The sequence below is a fragment of the Oncorhynchus kisutch genome, linkage group LG22, assembly GCF_002021735.2.
Source record: "Oncorhynchus kisutch isolate 150728-3 linkage group LG22, Okis_V2, whole genome shotgun sequence".
Taxonomy (NCBI): Eukaryota; Metazoa; Chordata; class Actinopteri; order Salmoniformes; family Salmonidae; genus Oncorhynchus; species Oncorhynchus kisutch.
The window spans coordinates 40,194,056-40,219,470 of NC_034195.2; the positions used below are offsets into that span (position 1 = coordinate 40,194,056).

Consider the following 25,415-nt stretch of genomic DNA (forward strand, 5'->3'; position numbering starts at 1 on the left):
CAGAGCAGAGCAGAGCAGGGCAGAGCAGAGCTGCAGCGCTGAGCAGGGCAGAGGATCCAGAGGAGAGTGGAAGGAAGGCAGAGAAGGAAAGACAGGCTGCTGCACTACTACACTGCTTAGAGACAGAGGACAGGAATAGAAGCCCTTACAAGGAAAGAGTACAGAGGGATAACACACACACACTGTCTAAGAGAATGCCTAGCAATGAATAGAAAGCTTACTTGTTTTTCTTACTCAGGTCAGTGGGGAAATGAATGATTACATTTGTGGATCCAAACTGTATTACCGTAGAGGTTTGAATGTCTCTATAAATGGATGTCCCCTCTTGGATTCATCACGGTTCCATTATCCCTAAAGTAGACAACAGCAGGTTCTTAATTGCTTTCAGTAGAGGGCTGCTTTAATTTGTCATCCTCCCGGTGCTGTAATGTATATCTGTTCCCAACAAGCATTACATTAAACTCACTCAATTTAACCTCAATGGTAACCATATCAAATACGAGATGAATATCTGGTATAAAACTAAAACATAAAAGTGGTTTATAATTAAGGAATAAGGCTTGGGGGGTGTGATATATGGCCAATATTCCATGACTAAGGGCTGTTCTTATCAGCAACGCCATTGCGGAGTGCCTGGATACAGCCCTTAGCCGTGGTATATTATCCATTTATAACAAACCTCCGATGTGCCTTATTGCTATTATAAGCTGGTTATCTTCGTAATTACAAGAGTAAAAAACATGTTTTGTCATTCCCGTGGTATATGGTCTGATATACTATGGCTTTCAGCCAATCAGCATTCAGGGCTCGTACCACCAAGATTATAATTCCTGTTATATATCTACTGAGAGGCCCCCAAACCTCTTTTTTTTCTCAATGGGTGAAAAATGAAACATCTGATTTCTGATGCTATGGCTATGCATACAAATCAGTGGATCAGTTCTGTGTGAGAATTTACAGATTGAGCTTTGTATTGTTTTACCTTTATCTCTGTCTGTAGAGACGTGTAGATAACCTGGGACTGTGCAGTACCTTTGTATTTATAGGGTGTTGTCTGGTCAGAGGACAGGAACAGACACACATTTATAAGACACAATATTCTGTTCTTTCAAGCGATCTCTTGCCAGGTTTCACAGTAGTGGAGTGGAAATCTCTCAGCTCACCTGTGGTGCAGTTCTAATAGGTAGAATCTGAGGTCCCAGATGGCAACCTACACACACACACACACACACACACTAGTCAGACAGGGTTATTTATGGGACTAGCGTACTGTACTGCTGAACTCATTGAAAGTTTCGCTGTTCGACTGCTTCTAAACTTTCTTCAATAATTAATTTGACTTTGTTTCCATGGGCCTCTTCCAATAGTCAGCCAAAAGGGGATGGCTGACTAGCTCCTCTGATATGATGACTGATCACAAATACGTTCAACTGTCTGTGGTAATGATGGCCTGGTCTGAGTGGTCCTCACCCTGCAGTATGTCCTCCCGACCTATAGGTGGAGCGTGAGAAGTCAAGCCTCCTGATGAACCTGCAGGAGTCCCAGACCCAGCTGCAGCACATGCAGAGCGCCCTGACGGAGCAACACGAGAACGTCCAACGCCTCACCGAACGCGTCAACGTCATGAAGCACCTCCAAAGTGACAAGGAGATTGCTGATTCTCAGGAGTCTGAGAAGTCCAACGGGTCGCCCTCGCCCTGTCACCGCGACGACGAGGTGGACATCCACGGGATGGACATCCTGGAGTGTAAGTACAAGGTGGCAGTAACCGAGGTGATCGACCTGAAGGCGGAGCTAAAAGCCCTGAAGGAGAACTATAACCAGTGTGTGGAGGGCCAGGGGGAGGAGCGGAGCAGCAACGATGGGAAGGTCCAGGCTCTGGATGAGCAGGTCAACCGGCTGGAGCAGAGCTGCCACGATTCCCACGATAGGGTGGCGTGTTTGGAGGCGGAACTAAAGACCGCCTCAGAGAGCCACAGCATGCTGAACACAGCGCAGGACGAGCTGGTAACATTCAGCGAGGAGCTGGCCCAGCTCTACCACCACGTGTGTCTCTGCAACAATGAGACGCCCAACCGCGTCATGCTGGACTACTACCGCCAGAGCCGTAACACCCGCAGCGGCAGCCTCAAGGGCTCCGAGGACCCCCGGGCACTCCTCTCCCCCCGCCTGGCTAGACGCCTCGCCGCTATCAACGCTGGGTTCACCGAGGCCCCACGGAGCCCCATAGACTCGCCCTCCAAAGAATCCCCCAGTGGGGACAACGGGGAAACAGGGAGGGAGTCCCCAGCACCAGGCAGCCAGGGGAGCCCAACCCGCTCCCTCATGGGCTCCCCGGTCATCAACGGCACCAACGGCCCTTCCTCCTCCTCCCCCGTGCCTCCCGAGGCAAGTGGAGAACTGCGTAAGGAGCCCATGAACATCTACAACCTGAACGCCATCATCAGGGACCAGATCAAACACCTGCAGAGAGCCGTGGACCGCTCCCTCCAGCTGTCTCGACAGAGGGCAGCCGCCCGGGAGCTGGCCCCTTTGTTCGACAAGGACAAGGAGGCCTGCATGGAGGAAATCCTCAAGCTCAAGTCCCTCCTCAGCACCAAGAGGGAGCAGATTGCCACGCTAAGACTGGTGCTCAAAGCCAACAAACAGGTGAGCAGGGTTGAGTACCTGTGGTTCCAGATCTGGCCACTACAGGTTTGATCAATGTTCCTTTGCATAGAGCATTACATTAGACCTGTTTTTTTGGTAGAGATATAAAGTCGAAACCACATGTTTAAAATCTGATATCTTGATTTGAACTTAACCCACTCTCTATTCCAGACAGCAGAGGTGGCGCTGGCTAATCTAAAGAGCAAGTATGAGAATGAGAAGTGCATGGTGACAGAGACCATGATGAAGCTGAGGAACGAGCTGAAGGCTCTGAAGGAGGACGCTGCCACCTTCTCCTCTCTCAGGGCCATGTTCGCCACCAGGTGAGGGGAATTCTGGGATCTCATGCAGCTAATTACAACACAGATGTGTAAGACTGTGCAAAGAGGATGAGTTTGATCTCAGTGTATTCCCGGCTTGCACAAGGGTATTTCTTAGTCTCTCTCTGTCTCTCACTCTCTCTCTGTCTGTCTGTCTGTCTGTCTGTCTGTCTGTCTGTCTGTCTGTCTGTCTGTCTGTCTGTCTGTCTGTCTGTCTGTCTGTCTGTCTGTCTCTGTCCGTCTCTCTGTCTGTCTCTGTCTGCCTCTGTCTCTCTCTCGCTCTGTCTCTGTCTCTTTCTCACTCTCTCTGCCTCTGTTTCTGTCTCTCGCTCTGTCTTTCTCTCGCTCTGTCTCTCTCTCTCTCTCTGTCTGTCTGTCTGTCCCTGTCTCTCGCTCTGTCTCTCGCTCTGTCTCTCTCTCTCTCTCTCGCTCTGTCTCTGTCTCTCGCTTTGTCTCTATCTCTCTCTCGCTCTGTCTCTGTCTCTGTCTCTCTCTCGCTCTGTCTCTCTCTGTCTCTGTCTCTCTCTCGCTCTGTCTCTCTCTCGCTCTGTCTCGCTCTGTCTCTCGCTCTGTCTCTCTCTCGCTCTGTCTCTCTCTTGCGTTGTCTCTCTCTCGCTCTGTCTCTGTCTCTCTCTTGCTCTGTCTCTTGCTCTCTCTCTGTCTCTCTCTCGCTCTGTCTCTGTCTCTCTCTCACTCTGTCTCTCTCTCGCTCTGTCTCTGTCTCTCTCTCGCTATGTCTCTCTCTCGCTCTGTCTCTGTCTCTCTCTCGCTCTGTCTCTAACGCTCTGTCTCTCACTCTCTCTGTCTCGCTCTGTCTCTGTCTCTCTCTCTCTCTCTCTCTGTCTCTGTCTCTCTCTCGCTCTGTCTCTCTCTCGCTCTGTCTCTTGCTCTCTCTCTGTCTCTCTCTCGCTCTGTCTCTGTCTCTCTCTCGCTCTGTCTCTGTCTCTCTCTCACTCTGTCTCTCTCTTGCGTTGTCTCTCTCTCGCTCTGTCTCTGTCTCTCTCTTGCTCTGTCTCTTGCTCTCTCTCTGTCTCTCTCTCGCTCTGTCTCTGTCTCTCTCTCACTTTGTCTCTCTCTCGCTCTGTCTCTGTCTCTGTCTCTCTCTCGCTCTGTCTCTCTCTCGCTCTGTCTCTGTCTCTCTCTCGCTCTGTCTCTCTCGCTCTGTCTCTCGCTCTCTCTGTCTCGCTCTGTCTCTGTCTCTCTCTCTCTCGCTCTGTCTCTGTCTCTCTCTCGCTCTGTCTCTGTCTCTCTCTCGCTCTGTCTCTGTCTCTCTCTCGCTCTGTCTCTGTCTCTCTCTCGCTCTGTCTCTGTCTCTCTCTCGCTCTGTCTCTCTGTCCCTCTCTCGCTCTGTCTCTTGCTCTCTCGCTCTGTCTCTGTCTCTCTCTCGCTCTGTCTCTGTCTCTCTCTCGCTCTGTCTCTCTGTCCCTCTCTCGCTCTGTCTCTTGCTCTCTCTCTGTCTCTCTCTTGCTCTGTCTCTGTCTCGCTCTGTCTCTCTCGCTCTCTCGCTCTTTCTCTCTCTCGCTCTGTCTCTCTCTCGCTCTGTCTCTCTCTTTCTCTCCTAGGTGTGATGAGTACGTGACTCAGCTGGATGAGATGCAGAGACAGCTGGCAGCGGCGGAGGATGAGAAGAAGACCCTGAACTCCCTGCTCCGCATGGCCATCCAGCAGAAGCTGGCCTTGACCCAACGCCTGGAGGACCTGGAGTTTGACCACGAACAGACCAGGGACCGCGGCCGCGGCACAAAGGTGCCCAAGATCAAGAACAGCCCGCCCAAAGTAAGTCGACGAGCCGCTCTCACTGCTCCCACCAGCCCTACCATGATACACAGCCCTTCCTCCACCAGCTCCCACTCCTTCAACACCTCCCTGACCCTCTGCAGCCCTCCCTCCCTGGAGCTGCCCCTGTCCTCCAATCCCTGGTCGGCCTCAGACAGAGGCTCATCCCAGTTCTCTTCCTTGCCTCCCCTGGGTGACCCCCAATGGTCCCTAGGCACTCAGACCTTCATCATTGACCCAGAGTCGCTGAGTTTAGAGTTCTGTCGACTCGTTAACAGTCGAGACTCTGGTCTGCACTCTCCTAGCTCCGCCCCTGCGTCTCCCTACCGCTCACCCATTCCCAAGACTTGGCAACACTTGTCGCCGGGGTCGGTGAGAACTCGTACCCAAAAAGACGCACCTCGGCCCTCTGCTCTGGCCACATCTCCCAGCAACCCTGTCCCTCGCTCCTACAGTTCCCAGATGCCCCAGCCCTGAGTCCAGGGGGGTGGGTTGGAAACAGAGAGGAGGACAGACTGGTTTCCTGTTTCCTGTTTCCTGTGTCTGGCTTGACCTATGCCTATGCAGTACTGTGACACTCTTCTCAGGGATTGGCTATGAGAAGGAGCCCAACAGAGCTTGTTCCATCTGCAAACAATACTCAACAGTCTTTTTGTAGTTTTGGGCTCATAAGGCACCACAGTTGCTATTGTCCATTTCTGTAAATAAAGGGATTTAGAGAATAAATGAAATATACTGTATGTGAGAAATATACTAGAAAATGTGAAGTTCTAATGAAAAATAACGTAGAATTTTAGTGTATGAGGATGTGGTGTGTTTAATGAGCTAAGATAGTGTGAGGGATACTTGTACATTTTGGAGATATTTGATGCGCTATAACACAATGTATTGTGTATTTGTATTTCCCACCCTTGGCACATACTTCTCATATCACACAACCTAATTATTTTTCCAATGGCTATTAACATTCTTAGGCAATTGATTTTCCCTGTTGTATTCAATGCATATGATAAAGTCTCTTTGTAGTCAATACATGCGTTGCTTTTTCCAACCATCTATAGACTGTGCGCAGAGCTACCACGTGTACTGTGGGCCTCATTGACCAATGGTGCCACTCGGTGGCCGATTTACACAGTTACAGCTGAAACACATTGATAGCCATTGGAATTCCTCAGTCTATCACAGTAGAGGCTGGTGGGAGGAGCTACAGGAGGACGGGCTCATTGTAATGTCTGGAATGGAACTGAGTCAAACATGTGGTTTCTATATGTTTGATGTGTTTGATACTGCTCCATTGATTCCATTCCAGCCATTACAATGAGCCTGTCCTCCTATAGCTCCTCCCACCAGCCTCCTCTGATCTATCCCTATGAATGTTTGCCACAGAAAATATTAAACCTGGTTTAAATCTCTGGGAATCTTCTTTTGTTAAGCAGAGATGGCAGCGATGCAAATTATACAAAGGAACCTTATCTATTTCTTCATTGGTACATTACTATGTAGGCCACTTTACAGTACTTCTCTGGCTTCGTTTACACAGGTAGGCCAATTCTGATCTTTTTTTCACAAATTGGTCTTTTGACCAATCAGATCAGCTCTGAAGAAGATCTGACGTCAAAAGATTTGATGTAATTGGTCAAAAGACCAATTAGTGGTGTAAACGCAGTCTCTGACACAGTCTATCAATTAAACAATTTTGATAACACTGCAAATCATATTATTATTAATGTCATGAGAAAAATTTCAAGGAATCATTCTAGTTTGTATTCCCCATGATTGATTAACATTTTCAAGCCATTGTATAATATTAATCTGAAATTTTCCACAACTCTAGAGCAAAAAGCATTTGACAGAAGTCCCTTCCACGTCTCTACAGAGATACACTGGCTGACCAAGCTCTACCTGATTTCAGAGCCACAATCCATTGTCCCTTCTCTACATTATACTAAGTACACTATAGCTTGACTTCCTTGTTCCTTGTGACCTTAGTCTATAATGAATATAGAAAACATAGCAAACACAGTGCGTGTGCGAGACAGAAACTGAGAGAATGAACTGTCATGCTTTTTCTGTCAGTGTTGATAGATGTTTGTTGTGGCATGCATGTGACTTTGTTCAGTCCGATCTAAGAGAAAGTATATAAATGGTTTAAATGCAGATAAACCATTCAGAGCAGCATGGAAACCAGTGTGACCTCCTCTCTATGATACCCTAACCACACACCCAGCCCTACTACGCTCATATCACCCTGAAAAGGACACGCCCTGAAAAGCACCCCAAATCAACCCTATGCCCATGCCATGTAGTGCCAGCAGATGTCAGTGTCTACCAGTTACTTCTCACACTGACCTAGCTGTGGTTATTGGCTTTTGGCTCCTACAGTGGTCAAATGTTTTTATTGACACAAAAAGAGGTGAAGAATGTCCATGTACATTCAGCTCCAATCCCTGTGACATAACATTGGTTGGACTTTGACTCTATAAAAATGAAACCCAAGGCTGCAGGGTCATTCATTCATTCATGTCTTATATTTGTGTATGATATTATAACTCATCTGATCTAAATATGCTGATTTGTTTTTAGCCCCTAGCCGTACATGAGCAGCAGTTGATTACTGACAGCCACCATGATAGTGGTTTGGTTTTGTTTGTTTGTCTCCTTTTGGTGCAGCACAGAAATATTTCATGACTGGATTTGAAACTGTGCGTAAATGTTCTATGTGTGTCTGTGTGTTTCCTTGTGTGTGTCCTGTACGTTAATAGTGCTGTCCATCCTCCTCGGGGGATGGATAGAGGAAGGCCTTGTCAGTTGGGTCAGATGAGGCTGGTCTTAAATAACGAGCAGTCATTCAGTGATGCACAAGCCCATTATTGGCCTTGCAAAATGAACAGAGAGCTCTCTTTCTCTTTCTCTCTATCTCTCTCCCTTTCTATTTCTTTCTTTCTTTATCTTTCTCACTCTTATATAAACATAAATAACAATTCTCACAATAAAAAGTACACAAAATGCACTTCTGTGGTATGTCTGACTGTAGAAAGCATTATTCATTTACTTTCTAGACAAATAAATAATTTTAAAAAAACATAAGAATGTGTAATTGTATTAACTCAAATGGACTGTATTACAGTAAGATGTTAACTTGCAAAATGTGATATTCCAATAAAATGAAAGCAATTACAAGAGAGATTGCTAAAAGCATAAACATTATAATGCAATATGCTCTCATGTTCTACTCCACAAGAGAGCAGAATGTTTCCCAACTGACGTCCTCTCCTCAGACATGTTGAGTTATTACATGACGAGGCCACTGTGTCTCTGTCCCTGACAAGTCTTTCCTCCCGTTTTGTCCACCCGCGTGTCTGTCTGTCCCACTAACCCTGACTGTCACCACTCTGTATATCTGTCTAATGTATCAGTTTCTCATAGATTGTCAGCAGCCTGCTGCCTCTGCCTCAGTATCGTCACTCTCCCCACAACTAAGAGCCTCCATAGCCTGCAGGTAACGTCCCAGAGGCCTGAGCTCTACATCTCTTTCCACTTCTCTTACTCGCACTACTTGTGCCTTTGACCTGCAGTATATACACAGCATGCCCCACATGGCTGGTTCTTAAAGGCCCAGTGCAGTCAAAACATAATTTTCCTGTATTTTATATACAGTACCCTCCACACTTATTGGGACAGTGAAGCATTTATTTCTTATTTTGGCTCTATACTCCAAAAGTTTAGATTTGAAATCCAACAATGTGCAGACTGTTGGCTTTAATATGAGTGTATTGTCATCCATATCAGGTGAACCGTTTAGGGATTACAGCACATTTTCTACATACCCCCCCATTTTAGGGAACCAAAAGTATTGGGACAGATTCACTTATGTGTATTAAAGTAATGTAAAGTTAAGTATTTGGTCCCATATTGAAAGCACACAGTGACTACATCAAGCTTGTGACTCAACACATTTGTTGGATGCATTTGCTGTTTGTTTTGGTTGTGTTTCAGATTATTTTGTGCCCAATAGAAATTAATGGTAAATTATGTATTGTGTCATTTTGGAATCACTTTTATTGTAAATAATAATTTAATATGTTTCTAAACACTTCTACGTTGTGCATGCTACCATGATTATGGATAAACCTGAATGAATCATGAATAATGATGAGTGAGAAAGTTACAGACCGACAAATATCATACCCCCTCAAAAAAGGTGAGAGGTTAGCATGTCTTAGGGTATGATATTTGTCCATCAGTAACTTTCTCACTCATCATTATTCATGAGTCATTCAGAATGATCTGTAATCATGGTACTATCCACATTAATGTAGAAGTATTTAGAAACACATTCTATTCTTATTTAGAAATAAAAGTGACTCTAAAATGACACAATACATTATTTACCATTAATTTATACTGGGCACAAAATCATCTGAAACACAACCAAAATAAATAGCAAATGCATCCAACAAGTTTGTAAAGTTACAAGCTTGATGTAATCATTGCGTGCTAGGAATATGAGACCGAATACCAAACTTTTGACTAATTCAATACACATATTAGTGAATTTGTTCCAATACTTTTGGTCTCCTAAAACGGGGGGACTATGTACAAAAAGTAAGGCTCACAGTCTGCACTTTAACCTCATAGTCATTGTATCAATTCAAATCCAATGTGCTGGAGTACAGAGCCAAAACAAAATGTGTCCCTGTCCCAATACTTTTGTAGCTCACTGTATATCTCCACACTATGAGGTTGGAATAATACTGTGAAATTGTGAAAATCATGAAATTCCCTTTTAGTGTAAGAGCTGTTTGAAAATAGTACCTGGAATTTCTGCCTGTTTTGGTGGGATGGAGTTGTGGCCTGCATGGTGACATCACCAGGCGGCAAATAAGTTAATACGCCAATAAGAAAAAGAGTTCCAAACATCTGCCAATAACAGCTAGTTTTCAGTTTCCCCTCCCCAATCAAACCATTCCCAGAGAGTTGTTTTCTTTTCTTGGTTGTTCTTGACCATTTGAATTGAAAACAATCACAGTAAGGTTCCCCAGAAATTATTTGATATTGAGATCATAAGGGCTGCATTGCACCTTTAAGACACAGATATGAATTAATTAACTATAGTTGTTTCATCAAACACATTTCATCACGGGTATCTGTATAATAGTTCACACACACACAAATTATTAACTAACTCATTAAGACGTGAAACGTGTGTATTTTTCTCACAGCACATGGAGTAAAAGGGTGAGGCGTTGGTTTTTATAACTTAGCCACATTAAACTGTTTTGTACTATTGAGCAGGATAATGGCTATATTGCTGTTGGCAAATTCATTGGTTTTGCATGACACTTTTGCCACCAGTAATACTCTGCTTCTTCTACTAATGCAGTCCTAGATCCGTTTCATACAGAACTAACTAGTTCATCTCACTACAGTCCCCAACCTCAGCCCTCTATAACCCACCCATACAGTAGGTATCTCATTGCCTCTGAATCGTCACTACAGGCAAATGCGTAACTGCTGACAAATCTACTGTCCTGTCTATTTCTTTTCTTATTCGTAGTGTTGTTTGACCAAGTCGCTTCTCCCAAAATATTTTAAATGTGCTTCACCTTTCCTGAAATTTTAACAATTTCCATCGCTGTTGTTTCTGGGAACAGTTTTGGTCTCTCCTATTTGTTTGTTTGTTGATTTCTGAGCACTTTATAGCATCATTGGGATACATGTCCTTTTTACTATATTCCCTGCTATCCTGTCCTCTTTCGCTCTACTCTCTTCTCCCTCCCGTCCTCCTCGCAGTCCATGTCCGAGTCCGAACATTGTGACAGCCCTCCAGGAGGACCAGACACCACCCCTCTCCAGCAGCAGCAGAGGCCCCCTGGACCCACTCAACAGCCTGGTCCAGCAGCATCACCCCCCAGGTCCCTAGGCATCTAGCCAGTGCGCTCCTACCCATGGGCCCAGGCCTCCTGGAGACACACAGCACCAGAGACTCCTGTCTCCCATCTCACTCAACCTGGCATCCCACTTCTGTGTTCCCTCAGTAAGCCCCGCCTCCACAGGCCACACTTTCTCCTGGTTGGTCGGGTTACAGAGAAGATGAGGGTTGCGGTGCTCCTCACTGGTTGGGCTGAAATGACGTCAGATCCTGTCCAGAAAAGGTAGACTGGAGGACCGGACTGCAGTGCACACGCCAGACTAGCAAATATTATTGACTTAAACGATGTATTGTATCTATATGATTATTTATTATCTATTTAACTGACTTGGTTATTTATTGATTTGTGTTTTGTTCATATTTGTGTTTTGTGATATCATTTGATTGTTGGTCATTCTTTAAAATTAAATTCAAAATGAGTATTATTGCTGTGGTGTTTAGACTTACTAAACTATGGCTGTTATGTTCTGTGAGCAGATCAAGTAATTGGGCGTCACTCTAAAGCGGGAAGGTGGAATAAACGAGTCAGGAGTAGGTTTTCTTGATTGAACACAGTTCTCTATTGAGGGCATTTGGTCAACACAAACACTCCAACATAATCAATGAAAATCTTCCAAGGAAAAACATACATCTTCTTCTCCAGATGAAACAGGAACACAATAGGATTATCTTTAAACTACAACAAAAAGTCACGGGATTGTCACCGTCTTAGTGGTTCTTCCTGGATAGCTCCTCTCTCTCGGTGGCCATCTTCCAGAGATAGTTCCCCCCTCTTGATTTTAACTACCAATCTAACATCACTACACTTGAGATGCTTTTTTTATACAACTTTTTTGCAAGACAAAGATTATATTTTTTACATCCGTTTTTTTTTTACCACAGTTACTGCTGAGGTGATTGATTATGTTGTCATGTAGGTGAAATCGGATTTGACATAGACAATCTGATACTAAAGGTAGGAGATGAGGAGGTGACATCTGGGTTAGTAAGCCTTTAGAATTGCACCAGTTGACTCGACCCTGATCTGTGTGACAAGACTCCCCTCCTCAGTTTAGTTTTAACACATTTCAGATAACACAATCCCCCCATGCTGTGGACCCCTAGTATCATGTTTCTGTCTAAATAAGGCATTTGAATTCGCTCTTCTTAAACATGGCATTGTTTATGTGTCAGAGATTGCTTGTTTAATGTCTAACCCAAAGGAAATGACGGTAACCAAATATCATGCTGGGGCATGAATGAAATACTGTAGTTTCAAACCAAAGGTAAACTACCTTCTCCTCCAAACATTGTTCTTTACAAGCACAATAAGGACTTTGCATTGAAGAAATAACAGTGGACATCTCGATCCAGGCATCTCTCTTCAGGTTATCAGAGCCATGTATAGATCTACCCTGTATATGGCTTTGTCGGATATGATATCATGACACTAACCAGCAGGCTGAGAACAGTGATGAATACCAAAGTCTTCCAGGATATAGGAAGGATTTTGTGAGTCACACGCTTACACCTTCAGATCAATTTGTATAAAGCTTTGATGATCTGGCTAACCTAGTTGAAACATTAATGTAAGAAGAGCCAAGAACAAACCGTGTGTTTGTGCTGATGACGTAGCTAATGTTTGAGTTGCATGATTCACATCCACTGTATCTCTTTCTCTCTTTCCTTTGAGTCGATAGTAATGATTATGTCTTATGTTTAACTAGTCAGCTTTATTGAAGGGGAATCTGAACACCTAGTTCCTTATAGATTGGAGCCAGATGCATTGTGATAGATTTTTCTTACAGTTCTCTATTCATTCATTCACAAATGTCGGTGGATTTATTGAACTTAATTGGGTTTATTCTGGTGAGACGTGTATACTGTAACCACAAAGGACAATCACCCTTAGAATCCACACAGTTGGTGCTGGTGAAAGCATGTTTGCAACCACATTGTTTGTATTATGAAACCTTGGGTGGAACAGAAGAAGATGAAGAAGAGGAGTGAGGTTCAAAGCTAGTCTAGTGACTGGTGTTTGGAGAACATTTAGACTACTCCTTTGGTTGTTGCGCAAGTTCCTTCATCATTGGAAGATGGCGATACAGTACAGTGCCCTGGCGTTAGAGACACTAATCAATAAAGAAAAAAGCAATTAAAAGACAGCAATATACTGTATTGGGTTTCTTGTTAATATTTTTTACTCCATTTAAAACAGTGTAACATTGGCTTCATTACCAAATAAAAACAACTGTCTTGGAGTAATATGGACTGTATTGGCTGAGTCTTTTTTCTCAAGTATGATGGTCCTAATAACCTTATGTATGTCATCCATTTCATAACAGTTTCCATTTATTTGGAAGTGTTACTTTATCATTATGGATGTTTATTACAGTCAATACCACAGGCACAGCACAACCTGTCATTATTTTACATTAGATTGTATGCAAAACACCTTTCAGCTATTCAAGGAAGTGGTACGTTCTCTCTGTAATCTATTGTTTTCCTACAACCAGCACGATATTCATATTGCAATAATTGATCACTATCTTGTTCCATATCGAACGGGGATGGGGGGGTTCCTCCTCCAATCAGAGCAACGGATACAGTCTGCAACAGTGAAACAGGGCGGGGTTTGAAATAGTCTGCTTGAAGGTGATTGTACAGAGATAAACGGATCATGATGATTTAGGGGAGCGTAGAGCGGACGCACCAACGCATTGACTTTGGACTTTGTCATCAGCGTTTATAGTGGCTATCTGGGAAAATATATGTGTACTTGCCAGTGACACCTTCAACACGTTTGTTTCATTTTGCGGTCGATGATTAGTTGGAATATTGTTTGACATGGAATGAAATTAACTGTAGCCTAATATGTTGAATGCTAATTGTGCATTTTAGTGCTCGAGTAGGCTCGACTACCCGATAGAGCTGCTCACTCTGTAAATCTTTTTCGATGTTGGAACAGAGGATAAGGACATGGACGACTTCAGACGGGTCGCCTTCCGGAGGAAACCCCGAACTTTTGTCGAATCCGACATGGAGCATGATGAATATTCAGGTGAGTGACTGACCGACGGTGCGTAGCTGGTAGTGGCGTGTTTCGCTCAAACGGCCAGAAAACATATAAAACTAAGATCCTCAACATTGGGTACAGTGAGTGTAATATTTGGTGTAACATGTCTAATAACGTGTGTAGTAGTGCCTTGATACTGTGAAATGTTAGGGTTTGCTTTTGGCTATTCCATCACAGTGATCATGTTTTACTTTTGTGCATGTGCACATAGAAACTAAAAGAGATTCTGTTGCCTGGCTTCACTGTCCGTCCACACTATTACTTTAACAATCTTATCGTGTTACTGTAGTTGTATGTACTGTTTCACATACCTTGCACATCATAAATCAATCAAACGTATTTATAAAGCCCTTTTTACATCAGCCGATGTCACAGTGCTATACAGAAACCCAGCCTAAAACCCCAAACAGCAAGCAATGCAGGTGTAGAAGCATGGTGGTTAGGAAAAAAGTCCCTAGAAAGGCAGGAACCTAGGAAGAAACCTAGAGAGGAACCAGGCTCTGAGGGGTGGCCAGTCCTCTTCTGGCTGTGCCGGGTGGAGATTATAACAGTACATGGCCAAGATGTTCAAATGTTCATAGATGACCAGCAGAGTCAAATAATAATAATCACAGTGGTTGTAGAGGGTGCAACAGGTCAGCACCTCCGGAGTAAATGTCAGTTGGCTTTTCATAGCCAGTCATTCAGAGTTAGAGACAGCGGGGGTTAGAGACAGTGGGGCAGTTACAGTGGGGCAGTTAGAGACAGTGGGGCAGAGAGAGAGAAAACCGCATGTCTGGGACAGGTAGCACGTCAGGTGAACAAGTCAGGATTCCATAGCTGCAGGCAGAACAGTTGAAACTGGAGCAGCAGCAGCACGACCAGGTGGACTGGGGTCAGCAAGGAGTCATCAGGCCAGGTAGTCCTGAGGCATGGTCCTAGGGCTCAAGTTCTCAGAGAGAGTGAGAGAGAGAAAGAGAATTAGAGGGAGCATACTTAAATTCACACAGGACACTGGATAAGACAGGAGAAATACTCCAGATATAACAGTCTGAACCTAGTGCCCCGACACAAACTATTGCAGCATTGGGTGAACATAACCTAGTCATTGGGTGAACATAAATGGTTGCCATAATCTTGGGCTAGGCTATTGAGCTATTGTGAAAGTATGGAATGGCCAACACACCTGTAGTATGTGTTTGTACAGAGAGGGGATTGCATTGCACTAGACTGCTGACTGCTGAACAGTCAGATATGTATGAGGGGGAAGGTTGCAGACATGCCTTAACCTGTTATGTAATTTCTTTAATGCCTCAAATAGTTTTCTATTTCAACCCCTTGACTAGTGTTCCTTCTTTCTGTTGTTACTGAGAGTCTGTCCAGCCTGTGCCTAGGCATGCTACAGAGAGAGAGGGGTGGAACACTTACATGGCCCAGTCTTGTCTCTCCCTGTCGTGGGGAGATTAAATGTGGTTGTGCAAACAACATGGAGCATTGCAAATATTTTATTGAAATCAGAGCCAACTATAGACTACGTGCCTTCTGTTTGGTGAAAACTTTGCCTTTGGGCAATGTCACCTCCAGGAGAGAGTGGTGAGGTGACCCTTTAAGGCTGAGTTCATACTAACGGAAATAGACAAATTAGATGTTACTTAATTAAATCAAGTGGGGTGAGCCAGCAGCAGACTCTATAAGAGGTGAGGTAATACTGTAGAGTTCAGAGACACCATGTGATCAGTCATGAGTCATCCTCAAGCGTCTCCTCTGACCTGCAGTCACCTGCTGCTCTATAGTCACCTGCTGCTCTACCCCCTGTAGTGCCTTGTGGTCAGAGGTCAAGCAGTTGCCATACCAGGCAGTGACGCAACCAGACAGGATGCTCTCGATGGTGCAGCTGTCAAACTTTTTGGGGATCTGAGGACCCATACCAAATCTTTTCGGTCTCCTGAGGGGGAACAGGCAATGTTGTGCCCTCTTCACGACTGTTTGGTGTGTTTGGACCATGATGGTTTGTTGGTGATGTGGACGCCAAGGAACTTGAAGCTCTCAACCTGTTCCACTACAGCCCCGTCAATGAGAATGGGGGCGTGCTCGGTCCTTCTTTTCCTGTAGTCCACAATCATCTCCTTTTTCTTGATCATTTTGAGGGAGAGGTTGTTATCCTGGCACCACATGGCCAGGTCTCTGACCTCCTTCCTATAGGGTGTCTTACCGTTGTCGGTGATTAGGCCCACCACTGTTGTGTGGTCTGCAAATTTAATGATGGTGTTGGAGTCGTGCCTGGCCATGCAGTCATGAGTGAACAGGGAATACAGGAGGGGACTGAGCACGTACCCCTGAGGGGCCCCTGTGTTGAGGATCAGCGTGGTAGATGTGTTGTTACCTACCCTTACCACCTGTGGGTGGCCCGTCAGAAAGTCCAGGACCCAGTTGCAGAGGGAGGTGTTTAGTCCCAGGGTCCTTAGATTAGTGATGAGCTTTGAGGGCACTATGGTGTTGAACGCTGAGCTGTAGTCAGTGAATAGCATTCTCACATAGACGTTCCTTTTGTCCAGGTGAGAAAGGGCAGTGTGGTGTGCAATAGAAATTGCATCATCTGTGGATCTGTGGGGACGGTATTGGGTCTGTAGTTTCTGGGATAATTGTGTTGATGTGAGCCATGGCCAGCCTTTCAAAGCACTTCCTGGCTACAGACGTGAGTGCTACGGGTCGGTAGTCATTTAGGCAGGTTACCTTAGTGTTCCTGGGCATGGTGATTTTCACTAAATCTATGGTGGTCTGCTTGAAACATGTTGGTATTACAGACTCAGTCAGGGACAGGTTGAAATTGTCAGTGAAGACACTTGCCAGTTGGTCAGCACATGCTCGGAGTACACGTCCTGGTAATCCGTCTGGCCCTGCGGCCTTGTGAATGTTGACCTGTTTAAAGGTCTTACTCACACCAGCTACAGAGAGCGTGATCACACGGTCGTCCGGAACAGCTGATGCTCTCATGCATGCTTCAGTGTTGCTTGCCTCGAAGCGAGTATAGAAGTCATTTAGCTCGTCTGATAGGCCTGTGTCACTGAGCAGCTCGCGGCTGTGCATCCCTTTGTAGTCTGTAATAGTTTGCAAGCCCTGCCACATCCGACGAGTATTGGAGCCGGTGTAGTATGATTCAATCTTCGTCCTGTATTAAAACTTTGCCTGTTTGATGGTTTGTCGGAGGGCATAGCGGGATCTCTTATAAGCTTCAGGGTTAGAGTCCCGCTCCTTGAAATCGGCAGCTCTACCCTTTAGCTCAGTGCGGATGTTGCCTGTAATCCATGGCTTCTGGTTGGGGTATGTACGTACAGTCACTGTGGGGACAACGTCATCGATGCACTTATTGATGTAGCCAGTGACTGAAGTAGTGTACTCCATAATGCCATCGGAAGAATGCCGGAACATATTCCAGTCTGTGCTAGCAAAGCAGTCCTGTAGCATCTGCATCATCTGACCACTTCTTTATTGACCGATTCACTGGTGCTTCCTGCTTTAGTTTTTACTGCTTTAATTATAATTTTTTACTTATCTATATTTTACTTAACACCTTTCTTAAAACTGCATTGTTGGTTAAGGGCTTGTAAGTAAGCATTTCACTGTAAGGTTTACATCTTTTGTATTTGGTGCATGTGACAAATCACATTTGATTTGATTCACCATATGACTCTGTGATGTGCTGGATCCCCCTGCGGTTTAACTCCTCTGAGATGTGCATCCCCGTGGTTCCTGTAAACACACTCTTCCCCATATGGTCCAAAGACTGATTTTCTGTGTATGTCCAATATCTCCAGCCATCATGCTATAATGTGTCAGTTTAACACCTGCACCGCACTTTTGTTTGTTGGCATCTTAGGAATTGTTCTGCTTGCTGTGTGAAATTTCCCTCATTAACCACAGACAGCAAGTAGCTGGATCTAAAAGTGTTGTCTGGTCGCCTGGCCTTAGTATGATGCCATCCTCTGGGGCCATAACAAAGGTTCTGTTTGTGTTCCCTTTGCCCTGGGAAGGAGCAGGGCACCCTGGGATAGCATAGCTGGGCTGGATGCATCAATGGCTCTGTGGTGCATTGTTATTGTGGTGGTTGTTGCGCTGAGCTGAGCCCTCTGTCTCTCTCAACTAGCTTTAACTGACTCTCAAACCCTGGTGTTGCACAACTCACTCAGTTCATTATAAATATCAGAACTTTATTATAGTCTGTTAAGTTGGCATGCCATAAACATGGGTTATTACCACCTCATTGATTGTTAGCCATGAATTACAGTGACAGCCTTCCTGCAACTGCATCATTCTGCATAGACTAATGTATGAATGATAGTTTGTCAGAATGAGGAACCAGAGGTCTTCAGGTTTCCCCACGGAGGCCCTATTGAACAGGTTATAGTTTAGGTTACTACGCTAATGCTCTCTGTGCTTTCTGTGCTTTTTGGTTTTGTGTTTTCTCTCTGCGCTCCTGCTTTGGTATGAGCATGTGACTGTGTATAAACCCCTGATAGCCCATATCATGAGGTTAGAGTCAAAGCCAGACTACATTGATCTTCATCACATGCTTTAAGTTAGGCCCTGCATGTTCAAGGTATTCACCCAAGGTCAATTTAAAAAAAATTGCCACAAAGTCAATGAATGTTTATTGGAGTGTTCTCTTAATAATAATTGAATGCGTTGATTTCATCCATCCAAGTCTCAATGTGATTTCGATTCTATGTGGGATTCAAGTTTTGGCATGAAGCTATGACTATCAATACTGTAACTCTTGGAATGTAACAGTACATCTCTATGGAATATACAGGTACAGTGGGTGTCATAAGTATTCACCCCACTTGGATTTCTTCACATTTTGTTATGTTACAAAGTGGGATTGAAATTAATTTAATTGTGATTGTATTTTGTCATTGATCTACACAAAATACTATGTAATGTCAAAGTGGAAGATAAAACTCCTGCCTCCTGAGTGGCTCAGTTGCAAGCTGTGCCACTAGAGATCCTGGTTTGAGTCCAGACTGTGTCGCAGCCGTCCACGACTGGGAGACCCATGGGCTGGCACACAATTGGCCCAGCGTCATCTGGGTTAGGGGAGGGTTTGGCTGCAGGGATGTCCTTGTCCCATCGTGCACTAACGACTTCTGTGGCGGGCCGGGCACAGTGCACGCTGACACGGTCGCCAAGAGTACGGTGTTTCCTCCGACACATTGGTGCGGCTGGCTTCCAGGTTAAGTGGGGATTGTGTCAAGAAGCAGTGTGGCTTGGCGGGTTGTTTTTCGGAGGATGCATGGCTGTCGACCTTCGCCTCCAGAGTCCGTACAGGAGTTGCAGCGTTGAGACATGACTGTAACTACCAATTGGATACCATGAAAAAGGGGTACATTTTTTTAATTTATTTTATTTTATTTTTTAAAGTGGAAGAAAAAACACCCTGTCTTTGCCGATTTCAAGCATACCCATACCATGATGGGCATGCTAGAAAATGAAGAGGCAGTTACTCAGTGAGGTGTTGTGTTCAGTGGAGGCTGCTGAGGGGAGGACGGCTCATAATAATGGCTGGAACGGAGCAAATGGAATGTCCTCAAACACATAGAAACCATGTGTTTGATGTATTTGATACCAGTCCACTGATTCTGCTCCAGCCATTACCATGAGCCCATCATCCACAAGGAAGGTGCCACCAACCTCCTGTAGTTGTGTTGGATTTGCACCAAACATAAAGGCTTTATTTAGGGCAAAAGGTTTTTTAATTTGTGTCAGATTGCTCTGGCAATTCTCACATAGACACTTCATTGAGAGGAAGGATGTATGATATGCTTTTTACATTTGTATATGTACAGTGGGGCAAAAAGGTATTTAGTCAGCCACCAATTGTGCAAGTTCTCCCACTTAAAAATATTTTATATTTTTTATTTGCTTAATTTCACCTTTATTTAACCAGGTAGGCAAGTTGAGAACAAGTTCTCATTTACAATTGCGACCTGGCCAAGATAAAGCAAAGCAGTTCGACACATACAACGACACAGAGTTACACATGGAGTAAAACAAACATACAGTCAATAATACAGTATAAACAGTATATACGATGTGAGCAAATAAGGTGAGATAAGGGAGGTAAAGGCAAAAAAAGGCCATGGTGGCAAAGTAAATACAATATAGCAAGTAAAACACTGGAATGGTAGATTTGCAGTGGAAGAATGTGCAAAGTATAAATAAAAATAATGGGGTGCAAAGGAGCTAAATAAATAAAATAAATACACTAAATTATAGGTGGGCTATGTACAGGTGCAGTAATCTGTGAGCTGCTCTGACAGTTGGTGCTTAAAGCTAGTGAGGGAGATAAGTGTTTCCAGTTTCAGAGATTTTTGTAGTTCGTTCCAGTCATTGGCAGCAGAGAACTGGAAGGAGAGGCGGCCAAAGAAAGAATTGGTTTTGGGGGTGACTAGAGAGATATACCTGCTGGAGCGTGTGCTACAGGTGGGAGATGCTATGGTGACCAGTGAGCTGAGATAAGGGGGGACTTTACCTAGCAGGATCTTGTAGATGACATGGAGCCAGTGGGTTTGGCGACGAGTATGAAACGAGGGCCAGCAAACAAGAGCGTACAGGTCGCAATGGTGGGTAGTATATGGGGCTTTGGTGACAGACTGCATCCAATTTGTTGAGTAGGGTATTGGAGGCTATTTTGTAAATGACAACGCCGAAGTCGAGGATTGGTAGGATGGTCAGTTTTACATGGGTATGTTTGGCAGCATGAGTGAAGGATGCTTTGTTTGCGAAATAGGAAGCCAATTCTAGATTTAACTTTGGATTGGAGATGTTTGATGTGGGTCTGGAAGGAGAGTTTACAGTCTAACCAGACACCCAGGTATTTGTAGTTGTCCACGTATTCTAAGTCAGAGCCGTCCAGAGTAGTGATGTTGGACAGGTGGGCAGGTGCAGGCAGCGATCGGTTGAAGAGCATGCATTTAGTTTTACTTGTATTTAAGAGCAATTGGAGGCCACGGAAGGAGAGTTGTATGGCATTGAAGCTTGCCTGGAGGGTTGTTAACACAGTGTCCAAAGAAGGGCCAGAAGTATACAGAATGGTGTCGTCTGCGTAGAGGTGGATCAGAGACTCACCAGCAGCAAGAGCGACATCATTGATGTATACAGAGAAGAGAGTCGGTCCAAGAATTGAACCCTGTGGCACCCCCATAGAGACTGCCAGAGGTCTGGACAGCAGACCCTCCGATTTGACACACTGAACTCTGTCAGAGAAGTAGTTGGTGAACCAGGCGAGGCAATCATTTGAGAAACCAAGGCTGTCGAGTCTGCCGATGAGGATGTGGTGATTGACAGAGTTGAAAGCCTTGTCCAGATCAATGAATATGGCTGCACAGTAATGTTTCTTATCGATGGCGGTTAAGATATCATTTAGGACCTTGAGCGTGGCTGAGGTGCACCCATGACCAGCTCTGAAACCAGATTGCATAGCAGAGAGGGTATGGTGAGATTCGAAATGGTCGGTAATCTGTTTGTTGACTTGGCTTTCGAAGACCTTAGAAAGGCAGGGTAGGATAGATATAGGTCTGTAGCAGTTTGGGTCAAGAGTGTCCCCCTCTTTGAAGAGGGGGATGACCGCAGCTGCTTTCCAATCTTTGGGAATCTCAGACGACACAAAAGAGAGGTTGAACAGGCTAGTAATAGGGGTGGCAACAAATTTGGCAGATAATTTTAGAAAGAAAGGGTCCAGATTGTCTAGCCCAGCTGATTTGTAGGGGTCCAGATTTTGCAGCTCTTTCAGAACATCGGCTGACTGGATTTGGGAGAAGGAGAAATGGGGAAGGCTTGGGCGAGTTGCTGTGGGGGGTGCAGTGCTGTTGACCGGGGTAGGAGTAGCCAGGTGGAAAGCATGACCAGCTGTAGAAAAATGCTTATCGAAATTCTCAATTATGGTGGATTTATCAGTGGTGACAGTGTTTCCTATCTTCAGTGCAGTGGGCAGCTGGGAGGTGTTCTTATTCTCCATGGACTTTACAGTGTCCCAGAACCTTTTTGAGTTAGTGTTGCAGGAAGAAAATTTCTGCTTGAAAAAGCTAGCCTTGGCTTTTCTAACTGCCTGTGTATAATAGTTTCTAGCTTCCCTGAACAGCTGCATATCACGGGGGCTGTTTGATGCTAATGCAGAACGCCATAGGATGTTTTTGTGTTGGTTAAGGGCAGTCAGGTCTGGGGAGAACCAAGGGCTATATCTGTTCCTGGTTCTAAATTTCTTGAATGGGGCATGCTTATTTAAGATGGTTAGGAAGGCATTTAAAAAAAATACCCAGGCATCCTCTACTGACGGGATGAGATCAATATCCTTCCAGGATACCCCGGCCAGGTCGATTAGAAAGGCCTGCTCGCTGAAGTGTTTCAGGGAGCGTTTGACAGTGATGAGTGGAGGTCGTTTAACCGCTGACCCATTATGGATGCAGGCAATGAGGCAGTGATCACTGAGATCTTGGTTGAAGACACCAGAGGTGTATTTAGAGGGCAAGTTGGTTAGGATGATATCTATGAGGGTGCCCGTGTTTAAGGCTTTGGGGAGGTACCTGGTAGGTTCATTGATAATTTGTGTGAGATTGAGGGCATCAAGCTTAGATTGTAGGATGGCTGGGGTGTTAAGCATGTTCCAGTTTAGGTCGCCAAGCAGCACGAGCTCTGAAGATAGATGGGGGGCAATCAGTTCACATATGGTGTCCAGAGCACAGCTGGGGGCAGAGGGTGGTCTATAGCAGGCGGCAACGGTGAGAGACTTGTTTTTAGAGAGGTGGATTTTTATGATGAATGATTATTAAGATGAGAGAGGCCTGTAATTTTCAAATCCAGAAAATCACATTGTAGGAATTGTAATGAATTTATTTGCAAATTATGGTGGAAAATAAGTATTTGGTCAATAACAAAAGTTTATCTCAATACTTTGTTATATACCCTTTGTTGGCAATGACAGAGGTCAAACGTTTTCTGTAAGTCTTCACAAGGTTTTCACACACTGTTGCTGGTATTTTGGCCCATTCCTCCATGCAGATCTCCTCTAGAGCAGTGATGTTTTGGGGCTGTTGCTGGGCAACACAGACTTTCAACTCCCTCCAAAGATTTTCTATGGGGTTGAGATCTGGAGACTGGCTAGGCCACTCCAGGACCTTGAAATGCTTCTTACGAAGCCACTCCTTCGTTGCCCGGGCGGTGTGTTTGGGATCATTGTCATGCTGAAAGACCCAGCCACATTTCATCTTCAATGCCCTTGCTGATGGAAGGAGGTTTTCACTCAAAATCTCACGATACATGGCCCCATTCATTCTTTCCTTTACACGGATCAGTCGTCCTGGTCCCTTTGCAGAAAAACAGCCCCAAAGCATGATGTTTCCACCCCCATGCTTCACAGTAGGTATGGTGTTTGGATGCAACTCAGCATTCTTTGTCCTCCAAACACGACAAGTTGAGTTTTTACCAAAAAGTTATATTTTGGTTTCATCTGACCAGATGACATTCTCCCAATCTTCTTCTGGATCATCTAAATGCTCTCTAGCAAACTTCAGACGGGCCTGGACATGTACTGGGACACGTCTGGCACTGCAGGATTTGAGTCCCTGGCGGCGTAGTGTGTTACTGATGGTAGGCTTTGTTACTTTGGTCCCAGCTCTCTGCAGGTCATTCACTAGGTCCCCCCGTGTGGTCTGGAATTTTTGCTCACCGTTCTTGTGATCATTTTGACCCCATGGGGTGAGATCTTGCGTGGAGCCCCAGATCGAGAGAGATTATCAGTGGTCTTGTATGTCTTCCATTTCCTAATAATTGCTCCCACAGTTGATTTCTTCAAACCAAGCTGCTTACCTATTGCAGATTCAGTCTTCCCAGCCTGGTGCAGGTCTACAATTTTGTTTCTGGTGTCCTTTGACAGCTCTTTGGTCTTGGCCATAGTGGAGTTTGGAGTGTGACTGTTTGAGGTTGTGGACAGGTGTCTTTTATACCGATAACAAGTTCAAACAGGTGCCATTAATACAGGTAACGAGTGGAGGACAGAGGAGCCTTTTAAAGAAGAAGTTACAGGTCTGTGAGAGCCAGAAATCTTGCTTGTTTGTAGGTGACCAAATACTTATTTTCCACCATAATTTGCAAATAAATTCATTAAAAATCCTACAATGTGATTTTTTTTCTCATTTTGTCTGTCATAGTTTGAAGTGTACCTATGATGAAAATTACAGGCCTCTCTCATCTTTTTAAGTGGGAGAACTTGCACAATTGGTGGCTGACTAAATACTTTTTGCCCCACTGTAGTTGTTTTGTGAAAATCATGATGAAACTGGCCATTTTAGGCCCTTTTTAGAACTATACATGTCTCCTGTAAAGCCCTATGATCCGTGAACCGTACAGACAACATATTGGTGTCATTGTACTCCTTATAGTGTGTCCTATAATAAGGACTAGGCCTATATTCTGGATAATTTTTTTCTCATTAATTTATTCAAGATTATAAATATTATTATTCATAATAATAAAGGTACACTTTCTGATTTAGCTTTTTTAAATATATACTGTATATATATTTTTTAACATATTGTTAGGAACAATATACTCTTCAAACAAGTTACATTTCCAGAGTGGGCTCTCTATTACTTTTTGGGATATGATCCATTTTATACATAGAAACTTACATTACAGGTAATTAACCAATCACACCTCCTTTAGGATTGGTTGGGTTCTGAGAATATGAAAATTTACTTATTCATGTCACTGATGGAGTGCTAAGGTTTAGAGGCTCTACACCAGAAGTTAAGGGTTATAGGAGGAAGGTATATAGTGGAATGCTTGGAATGTGTTGAGTGCAGGGAAGTGATTACATGTGATTACATGTGGCAGGCATTGATAATGGGAGACGCGTGGAGATCTTGGAAACTAACAATGTCACTGAGGGAGAGAGTGTAATGCATAACGTTTACATTATGTCAGGATAAGTTATTGTTAGCCATCAGGGATCCTCTGAGAGGAGAAGAGACACAGTCTGGTATCAATAACCATGACAGCCTTGAGTTGGGGAGGAGTGAGCACTTTGGGGTAGAGGTCAGGTTAGATGAAGTGAGGAAGAACAGATATCACTAAGGTTCTGTCTAGCAACAGAGATGCATTGGCTGTTCAGATGTGGAGGAGGAGACTCAGCATAGGAGAAAGGGTTAAATATCAGTGCTTGTGTGAAATGTTTTTTGTCTGAATCCAGCTCTATCGACCCTTTGGGAGGAATTAAACTTGGTTAAACTTCTCTAGTGTCCGTGAGTTATTTACTCAAAATTAGAACCTAACAGATTGTACAGTACATTCAGCAAATCACCAACAGAGGGAGTTCACTTTGAATCTATTTTCCTGTGTTTGAATCTATTCACTGTGTTGGTGGTGCTCATGTATCATAACTTAAAAAGTAGCAGAGTCCACCCTGGAAATGTGATGTACTGTAGTTGTAGAGTATATTGTTGGCAGAACAATCTGAGATATCAAAAATATGTTTTTGTGTGGTTTAATACATCATCCAGAGCATAATTATTAACTTGACCATGCTGATTTGTTATTGTTACCCATCTACCAATCACAGTCCTTCTTTGAGGCTTTTGAAAAGCTCCCTGGCCTTTGTAGTTGAATCTGTGCTTGAAATTCAATACTTGACTGAGGGACTTTACAGATTTTG

General features: G+C 44.3%; 2 protein-coding genes across 7 annotated transcripts in view; both read left to right on the forward strand.

The window, feature by feature from the left end:
- Positions 1-12,923, forward strand: part of LOC109867000 (protein bicaudal D homolog 1) — a 77,137-nt gene extending 64,214 nt beyond the window's left edge. For 2 of the 5 annotated variants that reach the window (XM_031801249.1, XM_031801248.1), the window contains 5 exons: positions 1,498-2,649; positions 2,821-2,972; positions 4,532-4,745; positions 8,172-8,244; positions 10,539-12,917. In XM_031801249.1, coding sequence (XP_031657109.1) covers positions 1,498-2,649; positions 2,821-2,972; positions 4,532-4,745; positions 8,172-8,225 — 1,572 coding nt within the window. In that variant the 3' untranslated portion in view covers positions 8,226-8,244; positions 10,539-12,917. Of the gene's footprint in view, positions 1-1,497; positions 2,650-2,820; positions 2,973-4,531; positions 8,245-10,538 lie in introns of all 5 variants that reach the window. The other 3 variants (XM_031801246.1, XM_031801245.1, XM_031801247.1) reach the window with 2 other exon arrangements.
- A 398-nt stretch (positions 12,924-13,321) lies between these two features.
- LOC109866795 (FYVE, RhoGEF and PH domain-containing protein 4) overlaps positions 13,322-25,415 on the forward strand; it is a 107,237-nt gene continuing 95,143 nt past the window's right edge. Inside the window, exon 1 of one of the 2 annotated variants that reach the window (XM_031801252.1) lies at positions 13,322-13,717. In XM_031801252.1, the coding sequence (XP_031657112.1) occupies positions 13,636-13,717 (82 nt within the window). In that variant the 5' untranslated portion in view covers positions 13,322-13,635. The remainder of the gene's footprint in view (positions 13,718-25,415) is intronic. The other variant, XM_031801254.1, reaches the window with a different exon arrangement.